Source organism: Colius striatus, chromosome 13, assembly GCF_028858725.1.
Source record: "Colius striatus isolate bColStr4 chromosome 13, bColStr4.1.hap1, whole genome shotgun sequence".
In the NCBI taxonomy this organism is placed as follows: Eukaryota; Metazoa; Chordata; class Aves; order Coliiformes; family Coliidae; genus Colius; species Colius striatus.
In genome coordinates this window covers 7,973,143-7,998,149 of record NC_084771.1, presented here as the reverse complement: position 1 = coordinate 7,998,149, position 25,007 = coordinate 7,973,143, and the positions used below count along the sequence as shown (strand labels likewise).

At 52.7% G+C, this 25,007-nt stretch overlaps 2 protein-coding genes across 3 annotated transcripts in view; both read left to right on the top strand.

Moving 5' to 3' along the window:
• Nucleotides 1-17,893, top strand: part of LOC104554089 (fibronectin type-III domain-containing protein 3a-like) — a 47,578-nt gene extending 29,685 nt beyond the window's left edge. For both annotated transcript variants that reach the window (XM_062006422.1, XM_062006421.1), the window contains exons 8-27: nt 521-576; nt 1,656-1,810; nt 2,077-2,136; nt 3,529-3,667; nt 4,737-4,790; nt 5,458-5,579; nt 6,361-6,532; nt 6,762-6,848; nt 7,136-7,274; nt 7,698-7,766; nt 7,990-8,108; nt 8,214-8,319; nt 8,786-8,961; nt 9,752-9,865; nt 10,342-10,491; nt 11,495-11,772; nt 12,420-12,632; nt 13,215-13,381; nt 14,324-14,445; nt 15,723-17,893. In XM_062006422.1, coding sequence (XP_061862406.1) covers nt 521-576; nt 1,656-1,810; nt 2,077-2,136; nt 3,529-3,667; nt 4,737-4,790; nt 5,458-5,579; nt 6,361-6,532; nt 6,762-6,848; nt 7,136-7,274; nt 7,698-7,766; nt 7,990-8,108; nt 8,214-8,319; nt 8,786-8,961; nt 9,752-9,865; nt 10,342-10,491; nt 11,495-11,772; nt 12,420-12,632; nt 13,215-13,381; nt 14,324-14,445; nt 15,723-16,043 — 2,819 coding nt within the window. In that variant the 3' untranslated portion in view covers nt 16,044-17,893. The remainder of the gene's footprint in view (nt 1-520; nt 577-1,655; nt 1,811-2,076; nt 2,137-3,528; nt 3,668-4,736; nt 4,791-5,457; nt 5,580-6,360; nt 6,533-6,761; nt 6,849-7,135; nt 7,275-7,697; nt 7,767-7,989; nt 8,109-8,213; nt 8,320-8,785; nt 8,962-9,751; nt 9,866-10,341; nt 10,492-11,494; nt 11,773-12,419; nt 12,633-13,214; nt 13,382-14,323; nt 14,446-15,722) is intronic.
• Nucleotides 17,894-20,859: 2,966 nt separating this feature from the next.
• On the top strand, nt 20,860-25,001 carry TAF9B (TATA-box binding protein associated factor 9b). The gene is made up of 7 exons (XM_062006936.1): nt 20,860-21,250; nt 21,326-21,407; nt 22,260-22,396; nt 22,467-22,601; nt 23,785-23,866; nt 24,112-24,222; nt 24,542-25,001. The coding sequence occupies exons 1-7, from the start codon at nt 21,200-21,202 to the stop codon at nt 24,706-24,708; spliced, it is 765 nt and encodes a 254-aa protein (XP_061862920.1). The 5' UTR covers nt 20,860-21,199; the 3' UTR covers nt 24,709-25,001.
• The last annotated feature ends 6 nt before the right edge of the window (nt 25,002-25,007 follow it).

Genomic DNA, 25,007 nt, shown 5'->3' with positions numbered 1-25,007 from the left:
GGAGGAGTTGTTGTGTGTGGGCAGAACTGTCTCCTGAATTGTTTGACTCGGACAGTAGTGAAGGCAGGATTCAGTTGAGGGATGCAGCCCTTTTGGTACCTGGAGGTGTTTGTAGCGTGCAGTTTTTGTTCAAGCTTCTTCCAAGTTATCCCTTGCTCTAGCAAGTGCTTTGCAATGGCAATTCAAGGGAAGCACAAACAATAGAGAGATAAGATCTTATTGTCATTTTCTTAACACCTTTGGTTTTTGGAGAAGCATTTTTATTTTATTTGTGCTGGGATTAGGAAAATCCACCCTTTGTGCAGGATGTACTAAAAGGGTTTTTGTAACACTGTTAGTTTTGGATAGTTCATGTTTCTGCCCCTCAAGCAGCCAAAACAAACAGGGGAAATGAACTTTACACAATAAGAACCATTGTTAAAGCTTTAATGTGGCAAACTCCATCTTGTGGTGGCCTTTCTGTAACAGACCCTTTTGCTCTTGGGGTTGCCAGTAACCTGGTTTGTGTTTGACGTTTCAGAATCTGACACAGAATCCAAGAAGTGTGATGTTCACTTGAGCATTGGCAAGCCAGTCGTAAGTATTCTCCTTCAAATACCATCATTTGCTGTGGATATACTTTCTATCAAGTAACATGCACCATCTTGGTCTCTCTTCCCCTTTTTTCTTCGTGGTTTCTTTTTTTAATAGAGAAAATGTCCCTTGGTTGTCAGAGTTTGTGGCAGGGAAGGGGCAGCCCTGCTGTAGAGACCCACTTTTCCTCAACTTTCTGGAACAGTCTGTCTGACTCAGTTTCCCTGGCTCTAAGCCCAGAGTATATCCACTGTTGAAGTTATTTAGTGTATGTAAGGAGTTTAGTACCTTCCAAACCCAAGTCTGCTCACTCCTGGAACCATCCTTCCTTCAGCTTAAATGATTTGAGAATACTGGGAATAGAGTTTACAAAAGCAGATCATCTTTTTATGGTGTGTTTAGAATTTGAAGCAGATATTTGTGTCTTTACAGACTTATTTAGGAAGCTGGAGTCTGGTGACGTTCATTTCAATGCCTAAAGGCTAAAGCTGCACTGATGGTTTTGGCCTTGAGCACACTTAATGAAACTTCATGATCTATACAGTCAGCATGGGTTGTGTTCTTTTGCTCCAGCTTTCCAACTATGTCCCTGCTTCTGACATCTGTCCTTAATGCCTTGACTTTGTCAGAGAAAAGTTGGAGTATGGGGATTAAGCAGCAGAAAATAAGTTGTGAGCACTTAAAATCAAAGGCTCTTGCAGTCCTGCAGCACAATGGGTAAACGTTAAGGCTACGTGAGGGAGCTGTACCAGAGTTGGAAAGTTGAGCCATCTGACTGTGCCTGAAGATGGATGTGGTGTCAGTGTTGAAGACTCCAGTCGGTGCAGGGGAAATGGAAGTTTCCTGTCCGTGCACTGAGCCAGGGGAGTGTGTGTGCTGAGGGGAACCCCTTGAGGGTGAGACTTTAGAAATGAAAGGAGGAAATAATCGAACTTCAAATAATGACTCGATATTTCCACTGCAAAGGTAAAGAATTCCTCCAGTGAGGAGCTGCATAGGCAAACTAGCCACACCATGTTGTTGACTAACCTACCTTTTCTTACAGAAAGCAAACTTACTTGCATTATTTATGCTTTTAATAGGTTTCTGATATACAAGCAAGATCAGCCGTTCTGTCCTGGAATCTCCCAGTTAGTTCACAGAATGGAGAGAGCCATAGTCATAGTCCAGCAGCATTTACATTTGAAGTAGCAATATCCAACAGTGGTAAAAATGGAAAATTTAAATCTGTCTATGTGTAAGTTTAGTTTCTTCCTTTAAGCGCAATTCCGATGTTTAAACGTGCACCCAGGCAATGGCTGTCAGGAGCTGGCTCTTGCCTTGCAGACCTGCCTACTTCACGTGAAATTAACGTGAAGTCATATTGCTAAGAGTTCCATGGACAATGGAAAACGTGAAAGTTAAATGTGTGCTACGTGGTTTTGCTTTTCAATGAGCTTTGAGCCGCCAGAGCCTCGGGAAGAGCCGTAACTCTGGGGTGTTTTTGTCTTTTCCTCTTCGCAGTGGGGAAGAGTTAACGATTGCACTGCCTGATCTCAGACCAGCAACTGATTATCACGCCAGGTATGTGGCTGGGAACGAGATACTTCATCATTGCAGTGTCCCCTCATTTTCTTTCCTCTCTTTGTGTTTCTCAGATACAAGCTTCAATTTATCCTCTGTGGGTATTGTTTTTTAGAACAAGGAGATTTGTCAGGGTGCAAGAGATTGTTGTAGCCTGAAGGCAGTGGTGAATAAAACCACACAGCCCTGGGCATGGACCTGCCTGTCTGAGTTGTCAGCCTGATAGGCTGTGGAGGCTCCTTCTCTGGAGACATTCCAACCCAGCTGGACAGGTTCCTGTATGCCCTACTCTAGCTGGTGCTGCTCTGGCAGGGGGGTTGCACTGAGTGAGCTTTCTAGGTCCCTTCCAGCCCTTGAGGTTCTGTGATTCTCTAAACTGCCACCTTCTGCAGCAGTGTGAGAAGGGAAGTGGGAACTGGTTGAAATGGGGAGTGGTGCCATGTTAGAAGGGAACAAGATGTGACATTCAAGAGCTGCCCCACAGTAAATAAGTGTTACTGGGGTCAGTGTTTAACTGGTCAGGAAAAACAAGCCAGGAGAACACTGTGATCTGGTGGCAGAAGAGAGCCTTAGTGCTTGGGCACAGGAGGAGGCAAGTTTTACGACTTACTGAAGCAAACTCGTATTCCTGAGCTGCAAAGGAGCGTGGTGAACACTCAGCGCAGCTCTGCTGGCGCATGGTTGGTTTTGGGGTGTTGCTCTCCCCACAGGCCACCTGTTTTACCTACAGGTCATTTGCCAAGACAGCATTCCTGAACAATTAATCAAGCCATTGCTTTTCAAAACCAAACAGAAGTGAGCATGGCTGTTCTAGAGAGCCTGTGCCACTGGGACAGCTGTGCTGGTAGCTGTGGCTTTGTCTCCTGAGCAGTGGGTTCAGCCCTGGCTGTACCCTACTCTTGCACAGTTGAGTGATGTCTGTGTTTGAATCTGAAGGTCTTCTTAGCAAAAGATTCATTTCTGGTCAGGTATTCTGTTACCATTCAGTGCCACTTGCTAGAGCTTTCATCATGCCTCCCACCCCTGTTGCATCACTGTGAGAGACAGTAACTGCAAAGTGAAAGGGCGATGCCAAATGGAGTCTTCACCATCTGTGAGTGCACGGGTGTGATCTCCATCCCCCTGCCCTGCCAGCATCCCCCTGTCTCCCTCAACAGGCAACAGACAGGAGGGTTTCTTATGGGCATCACTTACTAGAACCCGGAGCAAGGTCATAAGCTCACTTACTGTTATTCCTTCCTTAATGAAAAGTCATGGAATTGTCTTTTAGAGTCAGTGATCTGAAGAAGAGGGATTGGGCCCTTGTTTCCCATAGTGTGAGCAGGCTGGTGCTGGTGCTGTAACCCCTGCTAATGAAACAGCGAAATAACAAATATTTGTGCTTTGTTGCAGAGTTTCAGCAACCAGCAGTTCCGTAAAAGAATCCATTTCAGAGTTAGTGAGCTTCACTACAGAGAGCTGTGAGCCAGACTGCCCAGCAGCACCAAAGCTGATTAACAGAACCAAGAACAGCCTGAGTTTGCAGTGGAAGGTAAGCAGCCTGGGGTGTTCACCCAGGGTATGTTGAAACTGGCTTTGTCAATACCTTAGTGTGTGCCTTAGGTGTTGGCTTTTCAATTGCTCAGTTAAGACTGATAACTGAAGCCAGGATTGTTTCTTCCTCTTTCTTTCACCGTTCCCTTAGTTTCTTGTGTCCAGTTTTAGTGCTGCAGAGTGGGCAGCAGGTCTCAAAGTACAAACTGCAGTAGGCAAGTTCTCTTTGGCAGCATGGAAAGGATGGAGCATTTGTCTTTTTGCTCGAGGTTCCAGGATGATGAATAACGTTACAATTCAGAGGTTTTGTAGTTCCTCTGACCCATTCAAAGCAGATCTCTTTGGCTAGTTTGGAGATCTGAGGGGGTTTTTTGTCTGACTTTTGAATGTGTCCAATATCTGTGAAACTTGTTGGTAACTTGTTGATTTTCTTCTCATGTTTTTGTTATGACTGTGCTTATACCTGAAAAACAGTTCACAGCTCATTTCCTTTAGTCAGGGTATTTGTGTAATCCATACTTTAAAAGGGAAGGAAGTTCCCAGTTCATATACAATCACAGAATGGTTGGGGTTGAAAGGGACCTTCAGAGATTGTCCAGTATGTCATAACAAGAACAAACATTGCTCATCTGAGCACTTACATTACTCAGCTGGTGAGCAGAGGACAAGCTGTAGGCACAGCATTTGTGTTACCCATAAAGTGAAACGAACACAAATTCCCATTCTGAGCTCTGAGGGTGAATAGAAATCACGTGGCAGCCTGGAGAGCCATCAGGAGCAAGGCTTCTGGTTTAGTTACAGTACCCGCTGGTTTTCACCCTTTCTGACCCCCTGTGTCTGTGCCCGCAGCAGAGCTCCAGCTGTGTGATCCCAAGTGTGTTTGTGGCAGAAGAGGGCTGTTCAGAGTGCCAGCTGCACAAACTTTCAGTTCTGCACTGAAGAGTTTGTATTAAAAGGCAGTTGGAGAATGTTATGTTGTTAAAATGGGGGTTTCTTAATGTGCACAAGTAGGTATAGAAGTACAACCATTTGATTGTAGCTTTTGTTCATGGTTTCCTTTTTTGCAGGCCTCAAATGACAATGGTTCCAAAATAACTAATTTCCTTTTGGAATGGGATGAGGTGAGTCCTGTTCTGGTGCAAAAAATAATCATGATGACATCTGTAGAGCAATTATACTTAAAAATACCTTTTAGCTGAGGAGCATCAGCTATTTTCAGTGGCAGAGTCCAGACAGTTTTAAATGGGGAAGCCAAATAAAGAGCTCAAATCAAAAGACTGGTATTGCAGCAAGTCAGGAGGATGATCGGGTCCTCTGACAGGACAGTGGCAAACTGACTTCTTGTCATTCAGAGCATCTTTAATCCCTGTGCTCTGTTTAATGGGTGGCATATGGCTTCTGTCTTCAGTAACTGCCACAAACATGGCTCAGCTTTTGAACTTCTTACTGAAATGTGTTCCAAAGCGATGAAGAACTTCAGCAATGGGGTTTGTTCTCAACTGCAGTCATTTGTTACCATTTTATCAAGTCTGCATTGCCAAAACCTAAACATGTCCCAGTCCAAATGGGGTTTTATAATCAAGAGTGCTCAGGATTACTGTTGGCACGCTCAGTATGACCGTGATGACATCAGCTTCTCACATCCTTTAGGCACATTCCTGCTTGTGTAGTGCTATTAAATTAGTGAAATGAGATTTGGGAAAACTAAGAGTGAAGAATTTGGCCTGGGGAGGGAGAATACAGTCCCTGTGCAAACAATGGTCAGATTGTTCTCACTGTTTTTTAAAGGGGAAGAATGGACCCTTCAAAGAATGCTACTATGGGCACCTGAAGCAGTATAAACTTACCAAACTCTCTCCTTCCACAAAGTACTCGCTCAGACTGGCGGCTAAAAACGATATTGGCATGAGGTAATCAACATGACATGTGTCATTTATTTGCTCATCAGCTACATCTCTGGGGGGAACAACCCCCCAGGACAGGCTGGCGGTGACTTGCTGGGGAGCAGCTCTGCAAAGAGGGACTGAGAGTCCCTCTAACATGAGCCAGCAATGTGCCCTTGTGGGCAGGAAGGCCAATGGCATCCTGGGGGGGGCATGAAGAAGAGTGTGGGCAGCAGGTCAAGGAAGGTTCTGCTGCCCCTCTGCTCTGCCCTGCTGAGGCCTCATCTGGAGTCCTGGGTCCAGTTCTGGGCTCCCCAGCTCAAGAGGGACAGGGAGCTGCTGGAGAGGCCAAGACAGGGCTACCAAGATGCTGAGGGAATGGAACATGTGTGTGAGGAGGAAAGGCTGAGAGACCTGGGGCTGTTCAACTGGAGAAGAGAAGACGGAAGGGGGATCCTCATCTACCTAAAGGCTGGGTGTCAGGAGGATGGGGTGACACTTTTTTCTGTAGTGTGCAGTGACAGGACAAGGGATGATGGGAAGAAGCTGGAAAAGTTCCACTCAAACACAGGGAAAAACCTCTTTACCCAAGGGATGAGGGAGCCTGGCCCAGGCTGCCCAGGGAGGGTGTGGAGGCTCCTTCTCGGGAGGTTCCCAAACCCACCTGGACACGTTCCTGTGCCCCCAGAGCCAGGGGAACCTGCTTTAGCAGGGGCTGGAGCAGCTCTGCAGGGCCCTTCCAGCCCACATCCCTGTGGGGTTCTCTGGTCCCTGTGCTGCTGTTGACACTGTTGCCCACCTCCTGCAGCGGGTTCAGCGAGCCAGTGACGTACCACACCGCAGGGATGGTGCCGCCGGCCCCGCCGCCGCCGCAGCTGGTCGAGGCCGGGGTGACGTGGCTGTCGCTGAGGTGGAGCCCGGCGCACGGGGCCTCGGATGATGCTCTCACCTACACCTTAGACATGGAAGAAGAAGGCTCTGTAAGTGCTGGGGTTGGTACATGAGCTGTAGCCTGAACCCAGAGTCAACTCTGTGTGTCACTTCCAAGTGAAACGCTGCAGAACTCTGCAGGGGTTGGCAGGTGCTGCCTGTGCTCATGCAGCAAATGTGAAGTTCAGGCTACAGACCAGCTTCATGGCTCTGATCTGGCTTTTGTGTTGTCGCCCAAAAGGAGTGACTGTGGTTGCTGTTGTTTTCCCTCCTTGGCAGGGTTATGGTTTCCAGCCACAGTACAATGGGGATGAGCTCTCGTGCACTTTAAGAAATCTGAGGAGGAGCACAGCCTACAAGTTCAGGGTCTGTACTGGGTTTGGTTTCTCATTTTGTTATGGTTCTGCTTTTCTGGAGATCAGCATGTTCACACAACACAGACATTTTCTGTGGGGACAGCAGACAATGTACTGCTGTTGCTGGTCTGGGTTTGGGGCATCAGAACACAAATCAGATTTGGGCTCAGTGGCTCATTTGGTTTTCCTGGAAGTTCTTGTCTTGTCCTGGGCTGGTTTAATGGAAGAGTTTTGTACAGCAGCAGGATGTGACACTAAATAAAGCCTTTGTTGTCTGTCCCTTTGCTTCTGGAACAGCTCTTTGCCTACAACAGTGAAGGAAAAAGCAGCCCCAGTGAGGTGGTTGAACACAGCACCAAGCCTGACAAGCCTGGGCCACCCAGTAAACCCTCTGTGAAGGGCAAGATCCACTCCCACAGCCTGAGGGTCACCTGGGGTAGGTGTCCTGTTCATGCTGCCTCTGCAGGTGCAGTCACTCAGGGACACTGATTAACCCAGAGGCCAACTCCAGCTGAGGACTTCTCCCTGCAGATACTGATGTTGCAGGAGAGGGACTCAGCATTGCCAAGAACTGCAGCTTGTTTGGTTTGGGGCTGTAGTGCAGCAGTAAGGTTTCTCTGGATTCATTTCAGAGCAATAATCAGTGCTGTTGGAGCAGACTCCACATTTACTGTGATGCTCACGTAACTGTCATGGGCTCTGAAGGAAATGAGAGGTGACACCTGCAATAGACAGTTGTTTTCCTGGAGACTCTTCTGTCTGGAATCTCAGTCACTAATGGGAAGTGCACTGGGAATGTTTGAATCTGAGACTGCAGGGGTTGGAGTCTTCTGGACTTTAAGATGTTGATTCCTTTCAGAACCACCCAAAGATAACGGAGGGTCAGACATTGCCAAGTACATTTTGGAGCTGTCAGAGGCATCAGCTGGTAAGCAACCCCTCAGCCTTGGGCACTGGTTCAGCTTCTGTGCTGGTTCCCCACTCACTGCTTCAGCAGCTGCTGTTCCCTCATCACCTGTGTTGCTGTGTCCCCTGCATCACTGCTCAGTGCATTGGTGTCTGTGCCTCCACTCTCTTAATGACCCATTGAATTCTGGAGGCCAATTTTGGCAGGAGCTGTGTAGTGTGAAGTGTTTTGTGTGTTTGTGCAGGGGGCAAGTGGGAGGCTGTGTACAGCGGGGCCCAGCGAGAGCACGTGTGTGACCATCTGCAGCCCGGCACTTCCTACCGGATGCGAGTTCATTGTGTCAGTAAAGGTGGGGAGAGCCAGGTGAGAAGCAGGAGAAGGCCTTGGCCTCTGCAAACCATCTCTGGGGAGGTTTTAGTGCCATGTGGTGCTGTGCTTGCTCTCTGAAATGATGTGTCTCCGTGCCAGGCCTCTGATGTGACGACTGTGACAACGTCGGCTGTTCCTCCTGGGCCGTGTCGTGCTCCGTGCCTGGCAGGCAAAGCCAAACCCAAGGAAGTCACTTTGCAGTGGGGTGAGCTCAGCAAAATACCTTCCTGATGCTAAGAGAAATGAGAAAACTGTACAGCTTGTCAGGGAAGAAAGGAAGTCTCTCTGTGGAGAGACAGATGTGGTCCAGATCCTTGTTGTTTGGGTTTTTTAAGGAGAGCAAAGCTTGCTCACCTCTGAGTTGGTGATGTGTGTGTCCAATGAAAGAGTAATGTAGATACACTGGGTTTTGAAGGAAATACGTGGAAAATACCTGACAAAAACTTGGTGAAGGCCACCTGAAAGTAACCTATCAGTATATGGGAGGCAACAAAGCAAGCTTCATAAGCTGCTTCTGCTCAGACACGTGCTAAAAGCCTGCACCTAGTCTTTTAGAAATCATCTGCCTCAACTTTTTATCTGGAGAAGGCTGACTGGAAACTGTGTAAAAGGAAGAAGCGCTTTCTGAGGTCCATAGGGAAAGAAATCCCTTCTCTCTTTTTATTTCCCAGCTCCCCCCTCTGCAGATGGAGGATCTGAGGTTACAGAGTATGTTGTGGAGATGGCAAACTCTGAGCAAGAGGAACGCAGACAAGTGTATGAGGGTCCAGGCTGTGAATGTGTAGTAACCAATCTGCTTCCAGGGAGAACATACTGCTTCTGGATCCGAGCAGCCAATAAAGTCGGGGTAACCACTCTGCTAACGGGGCAGAAGGGGCTTGTTACACAAAGAGTGCTGTTGTCTTACCTCATCTGTTGTAGCTTCTGTGCTCTGTTGTACTTCTGTTGAAGGAGCAAAATTTCTCACAGCATTAAAAAAAAAATGATTTTAAGAAGATTTGATAAAGTAGGGTACGAGGAGTGTCCCTGACTGAGGGGGTGTTCACTGCCTGTTGCTATCTGTTGAGTGGATTACTGTCAGTACAAAGGTAACTGGTCCCAGGTCAGGGCTTGACGTTCTCTTACTACTGTTAGTCATTTCTTTGGCTTCAGGGAAGAGCCTGCATTGCTGGCTGGGAGTAACCCCTTCTACCTGTGCCTCAGGGAATCACTTTCTCTTGTGAGTAGTCTCTGCAGATGGGTGGTATGGGAAGAGTGTTGTGGACTGTGAGTAAGACTAAGAGGACTGTACTCAAATGCTGTCAGGTTTTAGTAAGGTTGGGATCAGTGTTGGTTGCATAAGTCTTTCTGAAACAGTTCCCAGCTGCTTCTAGAAGCCAGATTCCAACCACAGGGGAAGGAGGAGTTACAGAAGCATCTCGGCGGGAGGGTTACAGATACCCTGCAGGCACAGGGCCCCTTCAAACAGGAAACAACCTGACAGCAGTTCCAAATGATGGTCTGAAACTCAGCACCAAACGCTTCTGTTTAATTCTCCATCAGGTCAAGAATAATTTGCTTTCTTCAGCTCGTACCCTTGCAGGTCAGTTCTTGCTCTGCTGCTGTGGCTGCCCTCATGCCATTGCATTTCATTGCAGTTTGGGCCTCAGTCTGACAGAGCAGAGATCTCCACGGCTCCAGGACCCCCTGATCAGTGCTGCAAGCCCCTGATAACTTGTAAAAGTGCAACTTGTGCTGTTGTGTCCTGGGAGGTAGGTGTTAGTGACTTGTCAGTAATACACAGGCTGCTACTTGGCTTCTATTGCTGTAGTGACAGAGGTGTGAGCCACAGGAATGGGGGAAATAAGTGTTGAGGTGGAATGTTTTGAGCACATCTCTCTGTAGAGGTGTACATTGGCTTAGGGCATTTTGCCAGCTATGGATTTCCTTCTTAGCTGAATAAAGTGGGTGATGTTTAACCCTCCTCATGGTATGGTAACTAATGTATAATAGATTTAGTTCGTCCCGGTGGTAAGAGACTGTGAGTCTTTCAGAGTTCTGGCCTGAGCTGCAGAGGTCACCCAGCCATGTGTCTAGATGGAAACCTTTAACAAGCTGAACTTAAAATCATGCCCTTGGCTGTGGTGGAGAGGACCTCAGGTTTCAACCCCAGTGCTCCTCTGTTCACACTGTGTGGTGGCTGTGTGGATGTGCAACAGCTGAGAGAGTTTGTCCCTTGATCCCCCAGAGCCCCGAGTGCAATGGTGCCGAGATCAGCGAGTTCAGGCTGGACTGGGGGCAGGTGGAAGGATCCATGCACATCATTTACACTGGCCCAGGCCACAGCTACGAAGTCAAAGGTCTCACACCTGCAACCACCTACTATTGCAGAGTCCAGGTATGAAAAGCCTTTTGTTTTGTGCCTACAAGTACATGCGGTTTGAAGAAAAACTTCAGCTAGAGACTATAAAGCCATGTACTGTCAGTGTAGAAGGCAGTGGGTAAGCAGCTTTCCCTCTCCCTCAGTCTCTCCTAACTGTGCCTTTCTAGAGGTGAAATTTACATCTGCAGTTGCATTAACTACCAGATACATTGCTGTGCTTCCACTTTACGTGGGACATTCTCTTGCAAACTGCTTTTAATCAGAATCTTCACAGAATCTCAAGGGCTGGGAGGGACCTGGAGAGCTCACCCAGTGCAACCCCCTACTAGAGCAGCACCACCTAGAGCAGGGCGCACAGGAACTGTCCAGCAGGGTTGGAATGTCTCCAGAGAAGGAGCTTCCACAGCCCATCTGGGCAGCCCCTGCCAGTGCTCCCTCACCTCAACAGGGAACAAGTTTTTTCCTTGTGTTGCTTTGGAACCTCTTCTGTTCCAGCTTGTCCCCATTGCCCCTTGTCCTGTCATTGTCCATCACTGAGCACAGCCTGTCTGCATCCTCCTTACACCCACCATGTATTTGTAAACATGAATGAGGTCACCCCTCAGTCTCCTCCAAGCTCCAGAGCCCCAGCTCCCTCAGCCTTTCCTCACAAGGGAGATGCTCCACTCCAGCATCTCTGTGGCCCTGTGCTGAACTCCCTCCAGCAGCTCCCTGTCCTTCTGCAACTGAGGGGCCCAGAACTGGACACACTATTCCAGATGTGGTCTCACAAGGACAGAGGAGAAAGGGAGCAGAACCTCTCTGCACCCACTGCCCACAGCCCTGCTAACCCACCCCAGGGTGCTGTTCGCCTCTTGCCCACAAGGGCACGTTGCTGGCTCCTGCTCATCCTGCTGCCCACCAACACCCCCAGCTCTCTTTCCCCTGTACTGCTCTCTAGCAGTTCCTTCCCAGCCACGCAAAAGGCAGCAGGGATGTGAGTGCCTGTGAGGGGTAAGCAGCCCTGCTGTGTCCTCAGGCAGTGAACGTGGCTGGCACGGGGCTGTTTGGCGAGACGGGCACGGTGACAACTCCCGCGGCGGCGCCCGCGGCCGTGCCGCTGCTGCGGCTCCTCCAGCAGCACGGGGACCCTGCTCTGCCTCTGTCAACGTGCCTGGCAATTCAGTGGGAGGAGCCGTGCTGCCACGGGGCAGAGATCACGGGCTACAACATCGAGTATGGGGAAAAGCAGCTCGTCACTGTTGGCAGGAGCACCAGCCACGTTCTTGAGCAGCTGCTGCCCGACACTCTGTACAGGTAAGGATGAGCCTCTCTGTTCTGAACCCGCCTGCATGGGCTTCCCAAGCAGCAGCTCTCAAGGTGCTGTTTGACATGTTTAGAGCCGTGTTTTATGCAGCCTCATTGATTCTGCGGCTCCAGAAATACCAAAAGGAACCGGTGATGTGCAGAGAGAGGCCGGGATGTTTCAGGGACAGCTCGGGGTGCTGTGTTAAGCTCTGTCTCAGGGCCAAGCCTTTGTTCTACGTGGCCTGGAGTTAGAATTTTCTGTTCTGAAGCAGTGCCTGTCATGGGGTGAGCAGTGTCTCCCCAGAAGTGGATGAGTGTACCCTGCTGTTCCCCCGTGGGCTGCTTAGCCTTGCTCAAAGCTTGGTTCAGATGGTGGATCTTTGGTGTCAGTGGTGCTGACAGCTGGGGTTCAGGTGGAGGATGGGTGTGTGTTCACTGAGCAGCACCGAGAAACACTGAAGCTTCATTATGTTGAAAGCAATGTACTTTGAGTGACTTGAAGTAGCTTATTTTTGCAGTTAGTTTCTAACTGTGTTTTCGTTGCTTTATTGTTTGGAGTTAGATTCCTCACTGTATTTAACTCTTGCTTTATTAGCCAGCATTTTTTTCAGGACATGAGGAAATTAACTGTCTAGCTGCTCTTCTCACCCTTCTAGAATCAGAATACAGGCCATAAACAGCTTTGGAGTTGGTCCTTTCAGTCATTCCATTAAAGCCAAAACGAAGCCACTACCTCCTGACCCTCCTCACCTTGAATGTGTGGTCTTCAGCTACCAGAGCCTTAAACTCAAATGGGGTGAAGGTCCCAGCAGAGCTTTAATTCCCAACCCTACACAGTTCAACTTGCAGATGGAGGACAGGTTTGGCAGGTGAGCTGATCCCTATGGGAAGGGTGTCATTGCTTTACAGCTTTGTGATGAGTTTTTAAGCCCTTTTAAGTGTCTCACTTCTGCGCCTCTCAGCATGTGGCTTTCATCCCATCCTTCAGCCAGAAGTGCTCTTAATGGCTGTTGAGCTGCTCTTTACTAGTTACTATTTGAACAGTGGTGCTGTAGCATCTTCCTGTCTGGCCAGGTGTCTTCTGCTTTGGAAATTCTCAGTTCCTGTAGGACAGGTGGGTTGCCAGCTGAGCTGGAAATGGCAACAGGGCTAGTACAGAGCAGGGTTATTCCCTTGGCTCAGAGGGGGAGCTTGGTGGTGCAGCCCAGGCTGTAGCCTGTGGCTGTAGCTCAGTGCCCAGAGCTGCTTCCCGAGGCTGAAGTCAGTGTCCCACCCGTGGAGTGGTGTGTGGTGCTGCTGGAACGCTCCCTCACACTCATCCTGACCCTGAGGCACCAGAACCTGTTGCCACTTTGTCCTTCAGTTAGATAAAAATGTTCCAACCCGATGCTGAAACACAGCCTGATGCTTGCTGAGGAGCTGAGACGTGTGTGCTGTGTGTTTCCTGACAGGTTTGTTACAGTGTACAACGGGCCGTGTCACACCTACAAGGTGCAGCGGCTCAGTGAGTCCACTACCTACTGCTTTAAGATCCAGGCCTACAACGATGCTGGAGAGGGGAGGTTTTCTGAAGTTTATGCTTTCACTACAACTAAGTCCCCACCTGCATCTTTGAAAGGTGAGAAGCTTCTGCAAGCCATTTCCCCACTGGATTGCAGACTCCAACCTGAGCCTCCCCAGCACAGCCTCTTTCCAGGGCCTTTGTGGGACTGAGAGCAGAAACTGGCTGTGAGGGTCTTTGTCTTGCTACACGAAGGTCTCTGCTGGTGTAGGACCAGCATGTGGCTGCTCCTGCACTGCAGCTCCTCCACCCCTGACACTGGGGGTTTCTTCTACCCTTTTTCATCTGGAAAGTCACTTTTCAGGGTTGTCTGTCACTAGATATGAGTTACAACAGCACAAAGGTAAACAAATACACAGATACTTGTTCTGATCTGCACTTTCCACTGCAGACATTAAAGGTGACCATTAGAGAAGGTCATTCTGAAGGTCAGGGTGCTGGTTGCCCGCACAGGCTGACTCAGCCACCTTTCTAACCAGGTACTGGGACGGAAAGGCTGTTTCCTCCAGTGGTATGAAAATGCTCAGCCCTCTGTGCAGGAATTAGACATCAGAAGCTCGTCTTGTCAGCTTGAAGAAGACAGACAAGCGTGGCCTACAAACATTATAGTGATCATATTTTAGAGTTCTCATGAAAAATAACAAAGAAAAGGCTGAAACAAATCTGAGTTGCTAAAAATTACTTGACTGAGGGTTACCTGGGATGACCTGGAAGTTACCTGCATGTTAGTAACAAGGTTATTGGAAAAGCCTTGAGCTTTTTGCTTTCTCCTGCCCAGTCGTGTGTTAGAACTGTCCCATTTTCAATGGGAAATGTACAAAAGTGAAGCTGCTTTGAGCCAGAGTAAGAACACCCAAAGCAGTGCCTCTCTGCTACCTTAACCCTGGAAACGAGGCACTGCAGCAATGGGTGATTTGGGACCTTCTGATTGAAAAGAACATGTACAGAGACCATTGTTCTCTTTCTCCCAAAATACCAACAAATCACCCTTTTTTCCAGCACCCAAAGCAAATCAGCTGGAAGAAAACACTTTTGAAATCACCTGGGAAGCTCTGCAGCCGATGAAGGGAGATTCCATTGTTTACATCCTTCAGCTTGCTGCTGGCAGAGAGTTTGATCAGGTAACCTTCTGTTTAACGTCAGGAACGTGAGGGGGGGTTTGACTTTGGAAAGAGATGTCTGTATGTGAAGCTGAAATGCTCTTGGTGGGGTAGCAGGAGGGCTTCTCATTGTGCCAAAGGACTCAGTTTACTGTGTGGCCTGTTCTGCATCTCAGCCAGTTGCTCTCAGAGGGACTTTGGGTTTGTGATGGGCCAGGGCAGCTTCCGGAGCAGAGTCCTGCCATTCTGCTTCATGGCAGCCAAGGTTATCAGAGATCAGAGTCTCATTTCCCTCTTGGCCCTTTCCATCTACTGTAAAAGCAAATGGCTGAGCTTGAGAGTCCTCAGGGGAGTGACTATGAGCATCACAGTGCAGGTCTGTCAGTGTGGGGCACAGCAGGAGCATTGGATGCTGCACAAGGGAATGAATTCTGACTTCTGGAGTAAAACTGAGACTTCATGAAGCTGATTTGGAGGGATGTCAGGTGGTGTCCAGCACCAAATGTGGAGTCTCCTTAATTGTAGAATCCCAGCATGGTGGGGGTTGGAAGGGACCTTTAGAGCTCATCCAGTCCAACATCCCTGCAGAAGCAGCTCCCACCTAGATCAGGTCACACAGGAACATGTCCAGGTGGGTTGGAAACTTCCCGAGAAGGAGCCTCCACAGCCTCCCTGGGCAGCCTGGGCCAGGGCTCCCTCACTGAAACACTGAAACAGTTTTTCCTTGTGTTTAAATGGAACTTCTTGTGTCCCAGTTTCTTCCCATCACCCCCTGTCCTATCACTGGATGCAACTGAAAAAAAGTGCTGCCCCATCCTCCTGACACCCACCCTTTGAGTACTTTTAAGTGTTGCTGAGGTACCCCCTCAGCCTTCTACAGTTAACCCCAGTTCCCGCAGCCTTTCCTCCTCACACACGTCCCATCCCCTGATCATCTTGGTGGCCCTGCACTGGCCTTTCTCCAGCAGTTCCCTGTCCATCTGCAGCTGGGGAGCCCAGAACTGGACACAGGACTCAGATGAGGCCTCAGTAGGGCAGAGCAGAGGGGCAGCAGAACCTCCCTCACCCTGCTGCCCCCCAGATGCCCTTGGCCTTCCTGCCCACGAGGGCACATTGCTGGCTCATGCTGGCTCTTGAGGTTCCCAGCCCCACCCGGACACGTTCCTGTGCCCCCTGAGTGAGGGGAACCTGCTTTAGCAGGGCTGGGCTGGGTGAGCTCTGCAGGGCCCGTGCAGCCCCCGTGCTGCGGGTGGGGAGCGTCACACCGCCTGCAGGCTGACCCCCTCTCTCCTGGGCAGGTGTACAAGGGCCCGGAGCCCTCCTTCCGCCTCTCGGGGCTGCAGACGAACTGTGAGTACCGGGTGCGAGTGTGCGCCGGCCGCCAGAGCCAGGAGGCGCCCGGCTGTGCCGAGCTGTACGGCCCTTACAGCCCCAGCACCGTGTTCTCGGCGCGGGCGCAGGGCCGGGAGCCGTGCCCGGGCCGTGCGGAGCCGGTGGAGCTGGCGCGGAGCCGCCAGACGCTGCGCGAGGAGCGGCTCATCGCCCTTGGGCTGCTCTGCGGCTTCGCCGTCGTCGCCATCCTCTTCGCCGTCGTCATTCAGTACTTTGTCATCAAGTAGAGGAGCCCCGCTCGCCGCCGGGCCGCCCGGCCACGGGCTCGTCTCGGGTACCGACGGGCGGCTCTGATCGAAACGGACGGTCCCACGGGTGGCGCGGGCGAGGCTGGGCCGGCAGCTCCCGCCGAGCACCGTACCAAGGGGGATCCCGCCTCCTCTCCCATCAGGGTCAGCATCGCTGCCTTAGTGCACACGCTCCTCCTCTCCGCAGCCGGCCCGGGAGCGGCGCCTGGCTCCGGCCAGGCCCTCCCAGCGCAGGCAGAGCCGCGCAGCGCCTCGGGCACACACACACACTGCAGCAGGAAAGCCAAGCTGTGCTGCAGGGATGTTACTGCAGTCCTTTGGCTCCTCGGCAGTCTCCAAGGAGCGGTTCCCAGCGTTCGTAGGGCTGCGGTCACGGTGCAGAGCAGAGGGGAGGAGGCTGTGGTGCCCCTACGGCCTCGGCAGGGCCCTGGCAGGGGCCAGCAGCCCCTGGCCACGTCCACATTTCACTCTCAGTGCCTGAGAGAAAAGTAATTCCTGTGCTCCTCATGAAATCTTTGACAGTGTCTTCAGCAAAAAAAGCAGCACAGGTATCGTCTTCAAGGAGAAACAAGTGCATTTATGATAAATGTTACACTATTTGGCTCAAACTGAGCAAACCTTTTTTGTACTATTATTAACCTGAAAACACAAAGTTCCACCTGCTTGGGGATGCCCTTGGACGTCCCCCCAGCGACCAAATTGTACCCCAGAGAGCTCTCTTTTAGCCACCCTCGAGACAAGGTGGTAAAGGCCGTGCTACCCCAGGGGCAGCAGCTCCACATTCCATCGTTTCCTCCCTGGGAATGAACCTTCCCGAGCCTGGGCCTGGCTGGCTGGGGCTGCTCCGTGGACACTGTGCACTACACGGGGGCTGCTGGCGCCCGCTGCCCGTCCCCGGCCTGGGACGGCCTTTGTGCCCGGCTCCCGCCCCAGGGAGGCAGCCACACTCACACGGCAGAGGTGAGGCTGCCACAGGCCAAGGGCTGTTTATTTCCAGCCCTCCATCCCTTCTGAGGCTCTTTCTCCTCTGGCAGTCGCTGAGTGAGGTCGTGTGACAGTTGGAGGCGTTGTGTTTGGGATGGAGGGGGGGAACCACCTCAGTGGTGACATAGTATCACTCAGTACTCTTCAGCAGTAGATTTCTGGTGCAATCTGAAACTAATCCTTTCCAGATGTACTCTTCCTTTTGTACTCTATTTATTTTGATTAAAAGTCCTGGAAAAGCAATGTATGTTTGAATGTATTGTTCTACTTGTAGCAGAACTTTAAGTTAATCAGCTGTTATATCATAGAAATCTCTCCCTCCTGCCTTAGGAAGAGTTTTATACAGATATTAGTCTTTAGTTTGCAGAAGAGTTTACAGTCTTTTTACTTCTCTTCATTAGCCTGCTTTTAGCAGATCAGACTGCCTCCAGCAAACCTCGCTTGCCAAAGGGTTGTTCCTGTAACCCTCGGAACGAGGCTTGTGGAGGCTTCACTGGGCAATAATACTCCTGATCATTTTAAAAAGCTAAATGGGGATTGCAGAGTTCAATACTACCGAGTTGCCACTCCTGAAAGGGTGAAAGATCTCCTGTAATGGCCACAAAACCGTCACCTTTCCAGAGAGCCTGGGGCAAAAGCTGCTGCTGCAGCCCAGCCCTGGCTCGGGCCGGGCTCCCTCGTGGCATTAACCTGTTGGCTCCGTCTTCAGTCTCCTTGTATTTGTCATTTTGAGGTATTTCAGACTTATGTTAAAGTTGCCATGCATTGTATTACTAAATTGTAACTATCAAATAGATAATATATTTAATACAGCCAATAAATGATGCAGATGTATTCAGATCTGACCCCAGCGTGGCTGTGTTGTGCTTTGTGTGGGTGACAAGTGTCACCGAGACCTCACTTGTGGGAAGCTGCTTCTTGCAGGGGCTCTGTGAGCCCAGGGAGGGAGCAGGGCTGGTTCCTGAGGCCCTGGCTCAGCCCCTGAGCTGCTGCTGCATGGGCAAACCCTGCTCTCCTCACCCTGCCATGGCTGGAGCTTGTCCCTGGTCCGTGCTGAGGGGCTCCACAGGTGAGCACTGGTTCATCCCACAGAGCTGGGGTCTGACTGCAGAAAGCTGTGTGGAGGTTGAATAAAGAACGAAGTAGAAGGCAGGAAATGAGGGAAGCAACTCGGGGAAGGCGAGGGGTGAATGGGCCTTGAGGAAGAAGGCACTGCCTTCACAGTGAGTCAGTGCCAGGCTGGGGAGAACAGTCCTTTGCTGCTGCAAATGTGCTCAGCCCATTTGGGCCACTGACAGAGTTTTCCATGCTTCTGTGTTTATTTAGGGCCTGTCTCAGCTGAGCTCCTCCCCTGCAGATGCCACCCAGGGAGACATTTCCCCTGACAGTGCTTTAATGACACCATCAAGAGAGGACAGGGAAGCCCTCTATTCAGCCATCAGTCTTCAAAATGAGACAGTCTGACACTTAGCCTTGATTTACTTTCCACTTCAGAACAGATCAGAGACCAGGAGCTGGAAGGCACCAGGGCAGATGAGGTGAGGGGACACGGGGCCAGCACAGCAGCCCAGCCACAGGCCTCAAAATCCCTCTTGAGGCTGGGAACTGGGGTGCTGGCAGAGGCCAGCAGGGTGGCTGCTGTGGAATAAACCCTCTCCCTTCTCCTCAGAGCCCTGCTCTCTGCAGCTTTTCTTGTCTGGAGGACTATTCAAAAGCCAGTGTTTCGTAGAGTGAAGCAGTGTGGGGTTTGGGCTCACAGGTCAGTGCTGAGCACAGTCACTGTTGTGTTGATGGACCCCTCGGTTTAACATCAGGGAGCTTCTGCTGCATTTCCAAGGGGCAGAAGTGCTGTCTGTGTGGGATTTCATCCAAGAGATAATTTAGGCACCAGAACGCCTCAAACAGTGCAAACCAGACTGTGTGCCAGGGCTTGGCTTTGCTGCACCTTAAACACTTCAACAGAACCCACCTAGGAAGACACTCCCGAGGCCTGGCTCTGTGCTGGTGATTTCACCACCACCCCCTGAGCAGAGCTGAGCTGGAGGGTGCTCACCCTCCCAGCTGGGACGCAGCTGTCCCTGGTTCAGCAGATGGAGGAGTCTGAGCCTGGCCATGCTGTGAGCCAGTTTCCTGAGGCTGGAAGAAGCCCCAGTGTCTGTGCAGAGATGGAGGGGGTTGCTCTTCCCTCAGGCAGCCACTCACAGCATGGCTGTGCCCTCAGGGCTGCTGCTGGGGAGGAAGTTTTCAGGGCCAGGCAGAGCTGCTCCAGCTCAGCTGTCTGCACAGAAGGCTTTTGTGGCTTTGTGGCTGAATGTCTCCCCTGTGGAAACTGGCTCTTCTCCTGCTCACCACCACTGGTTTCCAGGCAGAAATGCAGCTCTTGCTGCTCAGCCTGGAGAGTCACCCCTGTGCAGCTTGGCTGGTGGGGATGGCTGTTGCAGCATAGACAGGAGGCTGGGGGGGACACAGAGGAGTGTTTGCCTGCTTTAGGGGGCAAACGTAGAGCCCCTTGGCAGTACAAAGTATCTTTAACTGCATGGAGAATAAATATCAGGGACAGCAGTCAGCTGGAGGGCTGGAGGCCAAGGTTGAGCCGGATCCACAGCCCACATGCAGTCCCTGGTGGAAGAACTTCCCTCCCCCTCTTCCCTAAAGCAAGGGGAGGGAAAAAAATGGGGTTTTGTTTGTTGTCTAAGGTCAGCGTCTGGAATTCATCCTCTGTTCCCTCCTGGCGGGGTGTTTCTGTGTAACATGCTCTGACTCATGAAAGTCAAATGACTTGGACTGTAAGGCCACAGCACTCCCAGCCAGAGAAGCCTCAGCAGAGACACGCTGGCTGCCAGCCCCTCAGCCCTGGCACCTGGGGGATGCCCCTTCCCAGCTCCTCTGTCTCTGCCCCCCACATCCCCAGCCACCAGCTGCCCCTGCAGGACACAGATCCCGGGGCTGAGGCGGCCTCAGAAGCGGCATTTCCATCCAGGTGGGCTGAGTGGATGGCTTCCAGGCATTAAACATCCTCCTTGGCAGGTCAGGGAGGCAGAGGGAGAGCCTGGCTGCTGCTGCTGCTGCTGCTGGGGTGTTTTGCAATGCCTTACAGGCATGAATCAGAAGGATCACAAGTTAACAGCTGTTTATTTCTCCTTGCTCTCAGAGGAGCTTGGCTTCTCCTCCCCGTTACATCAGCTGCTCTGCTGTGGATATCTCTGCTCTGCTGTGGATATCTCGTCTTCCTCCAGCCCTTGCTTCATCTGGACCATCCCAGCTAATGACCACAGGACTGCAGCCTCTCCTGGAATGCTGCTGATCCCCCTCCAACCCATGAAACAACCTTTCGTTGTTGTTCTGTTGTGTCTCAGAAAGGGAGAGAAGAGACTTGCATGGAGTGCAGGAGACAGGAGACGATTCCCTGAACCCACAGGGGACAGCCTGTGCCCACCAATATTTCTATTTAACAGGATTTCTGTGTCACAGGTAATTGGGTGTTTAAAAACACAAAGCAGAATGGAAAGCCCAGTGCCCCAGGTTGGTCTGAAGTGGGAAGGGAGCTGAGGAGCTCACTGCACCCTCCCTGAGGCTGGTTTCTCACCTTCTCCTTGGGATGGGGAGGTCACAGGAACCCCTGTGTGTCCGTGGCCATTTGCACTGGCACAGAGGGGAAGGTGGGCTGCCATGAAGCCATTTCAGCAGGGGCAGAGTCCTGCGGCTGGGGAGGAACAAGCCCATCACCAGCACAGGCTGGGAGTGACCTGGCAGTGCCGGGTGATAAGAAACCAGCCATGAGCCAGCAACGTGGGCAGGAAGCCAGTGGCAGCCCGGGGGCATCCAGCAGAGCGTGGGCAGCCGGGCCTGGCGGGTTGTGCTGCGCCTCTGCTCCGCCCTGCTGAGGCCTCACCGGGAGCCCTGTGCCCAGCCTGGGCTCCCACAGGGACAGGGAGCGGCTGCAGAGAGGCCAGGCCAGGGCTGCCAGGGTGCTCAGCAGATGGGGAAAGGCGGCGGGCGCTGGGGCGGGTCAGCCCGGAGGAGGCGGCGGCAGCGCACCGGGCCGCGGCGACGGCCGCGTCTCCACGGGAACGGCCCCTCCCGGCTGCCGTAGCCGCGCGCGGCCGCCTGTCCCCGTGACCGGAAGCGGCGGCTGAGGCACAGCGGAAGCGATGGAGCCGGCGAAGATGGCGTCTCCCAAGAGCGCGCCCAAAGACGCGCAGGTACGGCCGGGCCGGAGGGGCCGGAGGGGCCGGGGTGCGGCGGGGCGGAGCTGAGCGGGGCCTGTCGCCGCGCAGGTGATGGCGCAGATCCTCAAGGACATGGGCATCACGGAGTACGAGCCTCGGGTCATCAACCAGATGCTGGAGTTCGCCTACAGTAAGGGCCGCGGCTCCGGGCGGGACGGGGCAGCGCGTCCTCCCGGGGCTGGGGGCGGGGGTTTCCTCCCCAGAACTGGAGCAATCGGCGGGACGAGGCAGGGGTTCCATCCTCAGCCGCCTCTCATCGCTCTGCAAGGATGCGGCCCTGAGAAACCGGCCCAGCCCGCGGGGGCGCCGGTAACGGGCTGAGCCCGGCCCGCGGGGCCGCCGGTAACGGGCAGAGCCCGGCCCGCGGGGCCGCTGGTAACGGTCTCAAAGCATGGTGAGGGTGGGAAGAGCCCTGCAGAGCTGCTCCAGCCCCTGCTACAGCAGGTTCCCCTCGCTCAGGGGACACAGGAACGTGTGCAGGTGGGGTTGGAAACCTCCTGAGAAGGAGCCTCCACACCCTCCCTGGGCAGCCTGGGCCAGGGCTCCCTCACCTCAGCAGGGAAAGAGTTTTTCCTTTTGTTGAAGTGGAACTGTTTGTGTTCCAGCTTCTTCCCGTCACCCCTTGTCTTGTCACTGCACACTGCAGAGAAAATGATGCCCCATTCTCCTGACACCCACCATTCAGATGTCTGTAACTGTTAATGAGCTCCCCCCTCAGCCTTCCCCAGGCTGAGCAGCCCCAGGGCCCGCAGCCTTTCCTCACAGGCAGGTGCTGCAGTGCCCTCATCACGCCGCTCTCCAGCCCTGAGGCAGAGGAGCCTCCAGCGCAGCACGTGGCCTGTCCTGGCTCCATCAACACCACCTCAACGTTGGCTCTAACCACAGAGTACCAATGCCCAAAGATACTGTTGTAACCTCTTTGCAGTGCTCTCTCCCTGTGGTTACAGAAGGGGCAGGGTTTCCCAGGCTGTGTTTTCCCCAGGGTATGTGACCACCATCCTGGAGGACGCCAAGATCTACTCCAGCCACGCCAAGAAACCCAGCGTGGACGCGGACGACGTGAGGCTGGCCATCCAGTGCAGGACAGACCAGTCCTTCACCTCCCCACCTCCCAGAGACGTGAGTCGGGCTGGCTGGGGGGCCCCAGGCCGGGGCAGAGGCTGCAGGGGGTGTGACTGTGTGTCTGCAGTTCCTGTTAGACATTGCGAGGCAGAAGAACCAGACGCCGCTGCCGCTCATCAAGCCGTACTCCGGGCCCAGGCTGCCCCCTGACAGATACTGCCTGACAGCTCCCAACTACAGGCTCAAGTCCTTGCAGAAGAAGGTAAGGGCACGAGGCAGGGAAGGCTTCACCTCCTGGCCCTGTTGTTTGTCAGGGATCTGGTTGCAGTTAGTTTTGCACACCTCTGAAGGGCCAAAGCTGAGCTCTGCGTGTCAGAGGAGGGTCTGAGTCAAGGCCAGGGGCTGTTATGGAGATGATCTTTAGAGGTCCCTTCCCATCCCTGCCACTCCAGCACTCTGTGATTCTGTCTCTAAGGGTTTACCAGGACCTTTACTGACAGTTTCTAACACAGAGTGCATTATGAAGTGTGCCTGCACATGTTTTCCCAGAGCCCCAGCATGCTGGGGGTTGGAAGGGCCCTGCAGAGCTCAAAGGTCAGCCCCATGTCCCACAGCCTTTCCTCCTCACACACATGTCCCATCCCCTCAGCATCTTGGTGGCCCTGCACTGGCCTCTCTCCAGCAGTTCCCTGTCCCTCTGGAGCTGGGGAGCCCAGAACTGGACACAGGACTCCAGATGAGGCCCCAGCAGGGCAGAGCAGAGGGGCAGCAGAAGCTCTCACACTCTCCTTGATGCCCCCAGGATGCCATTGGCTTCCTGCCCAGGAGGGCATATGGCTGGCTCAGGGTTAGCTTACCAACCAGCACTCCCAGGGCTCTCTCCTGGAGCTGCTCTCCAGCAGGACACCCCCAAGCAAAAATGCCTTTAAAGCAGAAAAAACCTGAGTATCAGTTTGCAAAGGCAAAAGGAAGGTTTGGGTGCAGATACCAGAGGATGCTGCCTGCTCACACCTCAGCTGTCTCTGCTGTAGAGGGAACTGGGGAAACGAGGGGCTTGTGTGTGTTTCCCTGCTGCAGGTATGATGTGGGTTGTGCCTTGGCAGCTGGGGTAAGGGGGCACAGTGGCTGGGGATTGAAGTGCTGTGTTTCATGACACCATTGTTACATCAGCCTTGCTTATAACAGTCTTTTGGGCAGAAGCTGGGGTGAGTTTGCCAGCTCAGCCCCTCACACTGCTGATGTTCCCAGCATGGAGAACCTGTGGGCTGCCCTGCTGCCACACAAGCCCATGTGCTCTGCTCTCTGGGGGGTTGTACAAGGGGCATTTCTTTTTCTCCTATTGGGAGCTTCCTTCCTAAGGGGAGATTGCAGCCAGGCCCTGTTGTTGCAGACAAGCTCTGTTGTTGCAGCCAGGCCCTATTGTTGCAGCCCTGTTGCCTCCACAGGTCTCCTCCACGGCAGGAAGAATCACAGTCCCTCGCCTGAGTGTTGGTGCTGTGAGCAGCAGGCCCAGCACTCCTACCTTAGGTAGGAAACAGCTCTGGTGGGGTTCCCCATGTTGATTTTATGAGGTAAAGGAGGGACTCAGTGTGCCTGAGCCCCTGGGGAAGGGGGGTGCCACCTGAGCTCGGGGTTGTCTGACAGCAGCCAGAGGGGGAAACCTAATAAAAAAGGCTGCTGGTGGTCTTTGAGACACAGATCCATTGCTGCAAGTCCAGAGCCAGAGCTATTCATTTCCTCTTTCTCTTTGGCTGGGTTGCTCTGCCCTGCAGGTACCCCTTCAGCACAGACAGTGTCAGTCTCAGCAAAGGTGGGCACCCCGGTGTCGCTGACGGGCCAGAGGTTCACGGTGCAGATCCCCTCGTCCCAGGCAGCAAAGGCAGGTAAAGTACAGAGCAGCTGGCAGCAGCCCCTCGGGCTCCTCTGCAGCAGGGCAGAGCTGCAGCTGGCATCAGGAGGGGGGGAATTTGCTGCACCTTTCTGGTGTTTAGTGTTGCTCATCTTCTGGGGCTCCTCAGGAGCAGGAGCAGGGCAGGGATTGTCCCCTGTGCTGGGCCCTGGGGAGGCTGCAGCTCCAGGGCTGTGTTCAGTGCTGGGCCCCTCACTCACTGCCACAGGGACACTGAGGGCACGTGGCTGGTGGTGGCAGTTTTCTGCCCCAGTGTGGGAAGAACTGTTTCATTCCACATTTTTCCTTCACAGCCACCCCAACTACCCCCACAGTTCAGAATGTCCTGATTAATCCCTCGTTAATTGGCCCCAAGAACATTCTCATTACCACAAACATGGTGCCATCCCAGAATGCAGCCAGCGAGTCCAACCCCCTGAAGAGGAAGCACGAGGACGACGATGACTACGACAACCTGTGAAGGGGCTGTGCAGGGATCCCCAGGGGCTTGGGCAGGCTGCTGCCAGGAGGTTGTGAGCAGGGTGAGGGTGTGTAAATACTCTGACTCTGTGGGCTGGGGGGTGCAGTGAGAGCTGACAAAGCCCCTCAGTCCTTCCAGCAGCCTGTGGTGCCTTCAGAGCCCGGGCAGCAGCGAGCACTGTGTGTGGTTACACAGGAGAAGTGTCTCTGCTCCTCTTCTGTCCCTGTTTGTGCCAGCCCTGGCCCTGCTGAGCCAGGAGCTGCTTGTGCCAAGTAAAAGCAGTTTGTACAGAACACTGG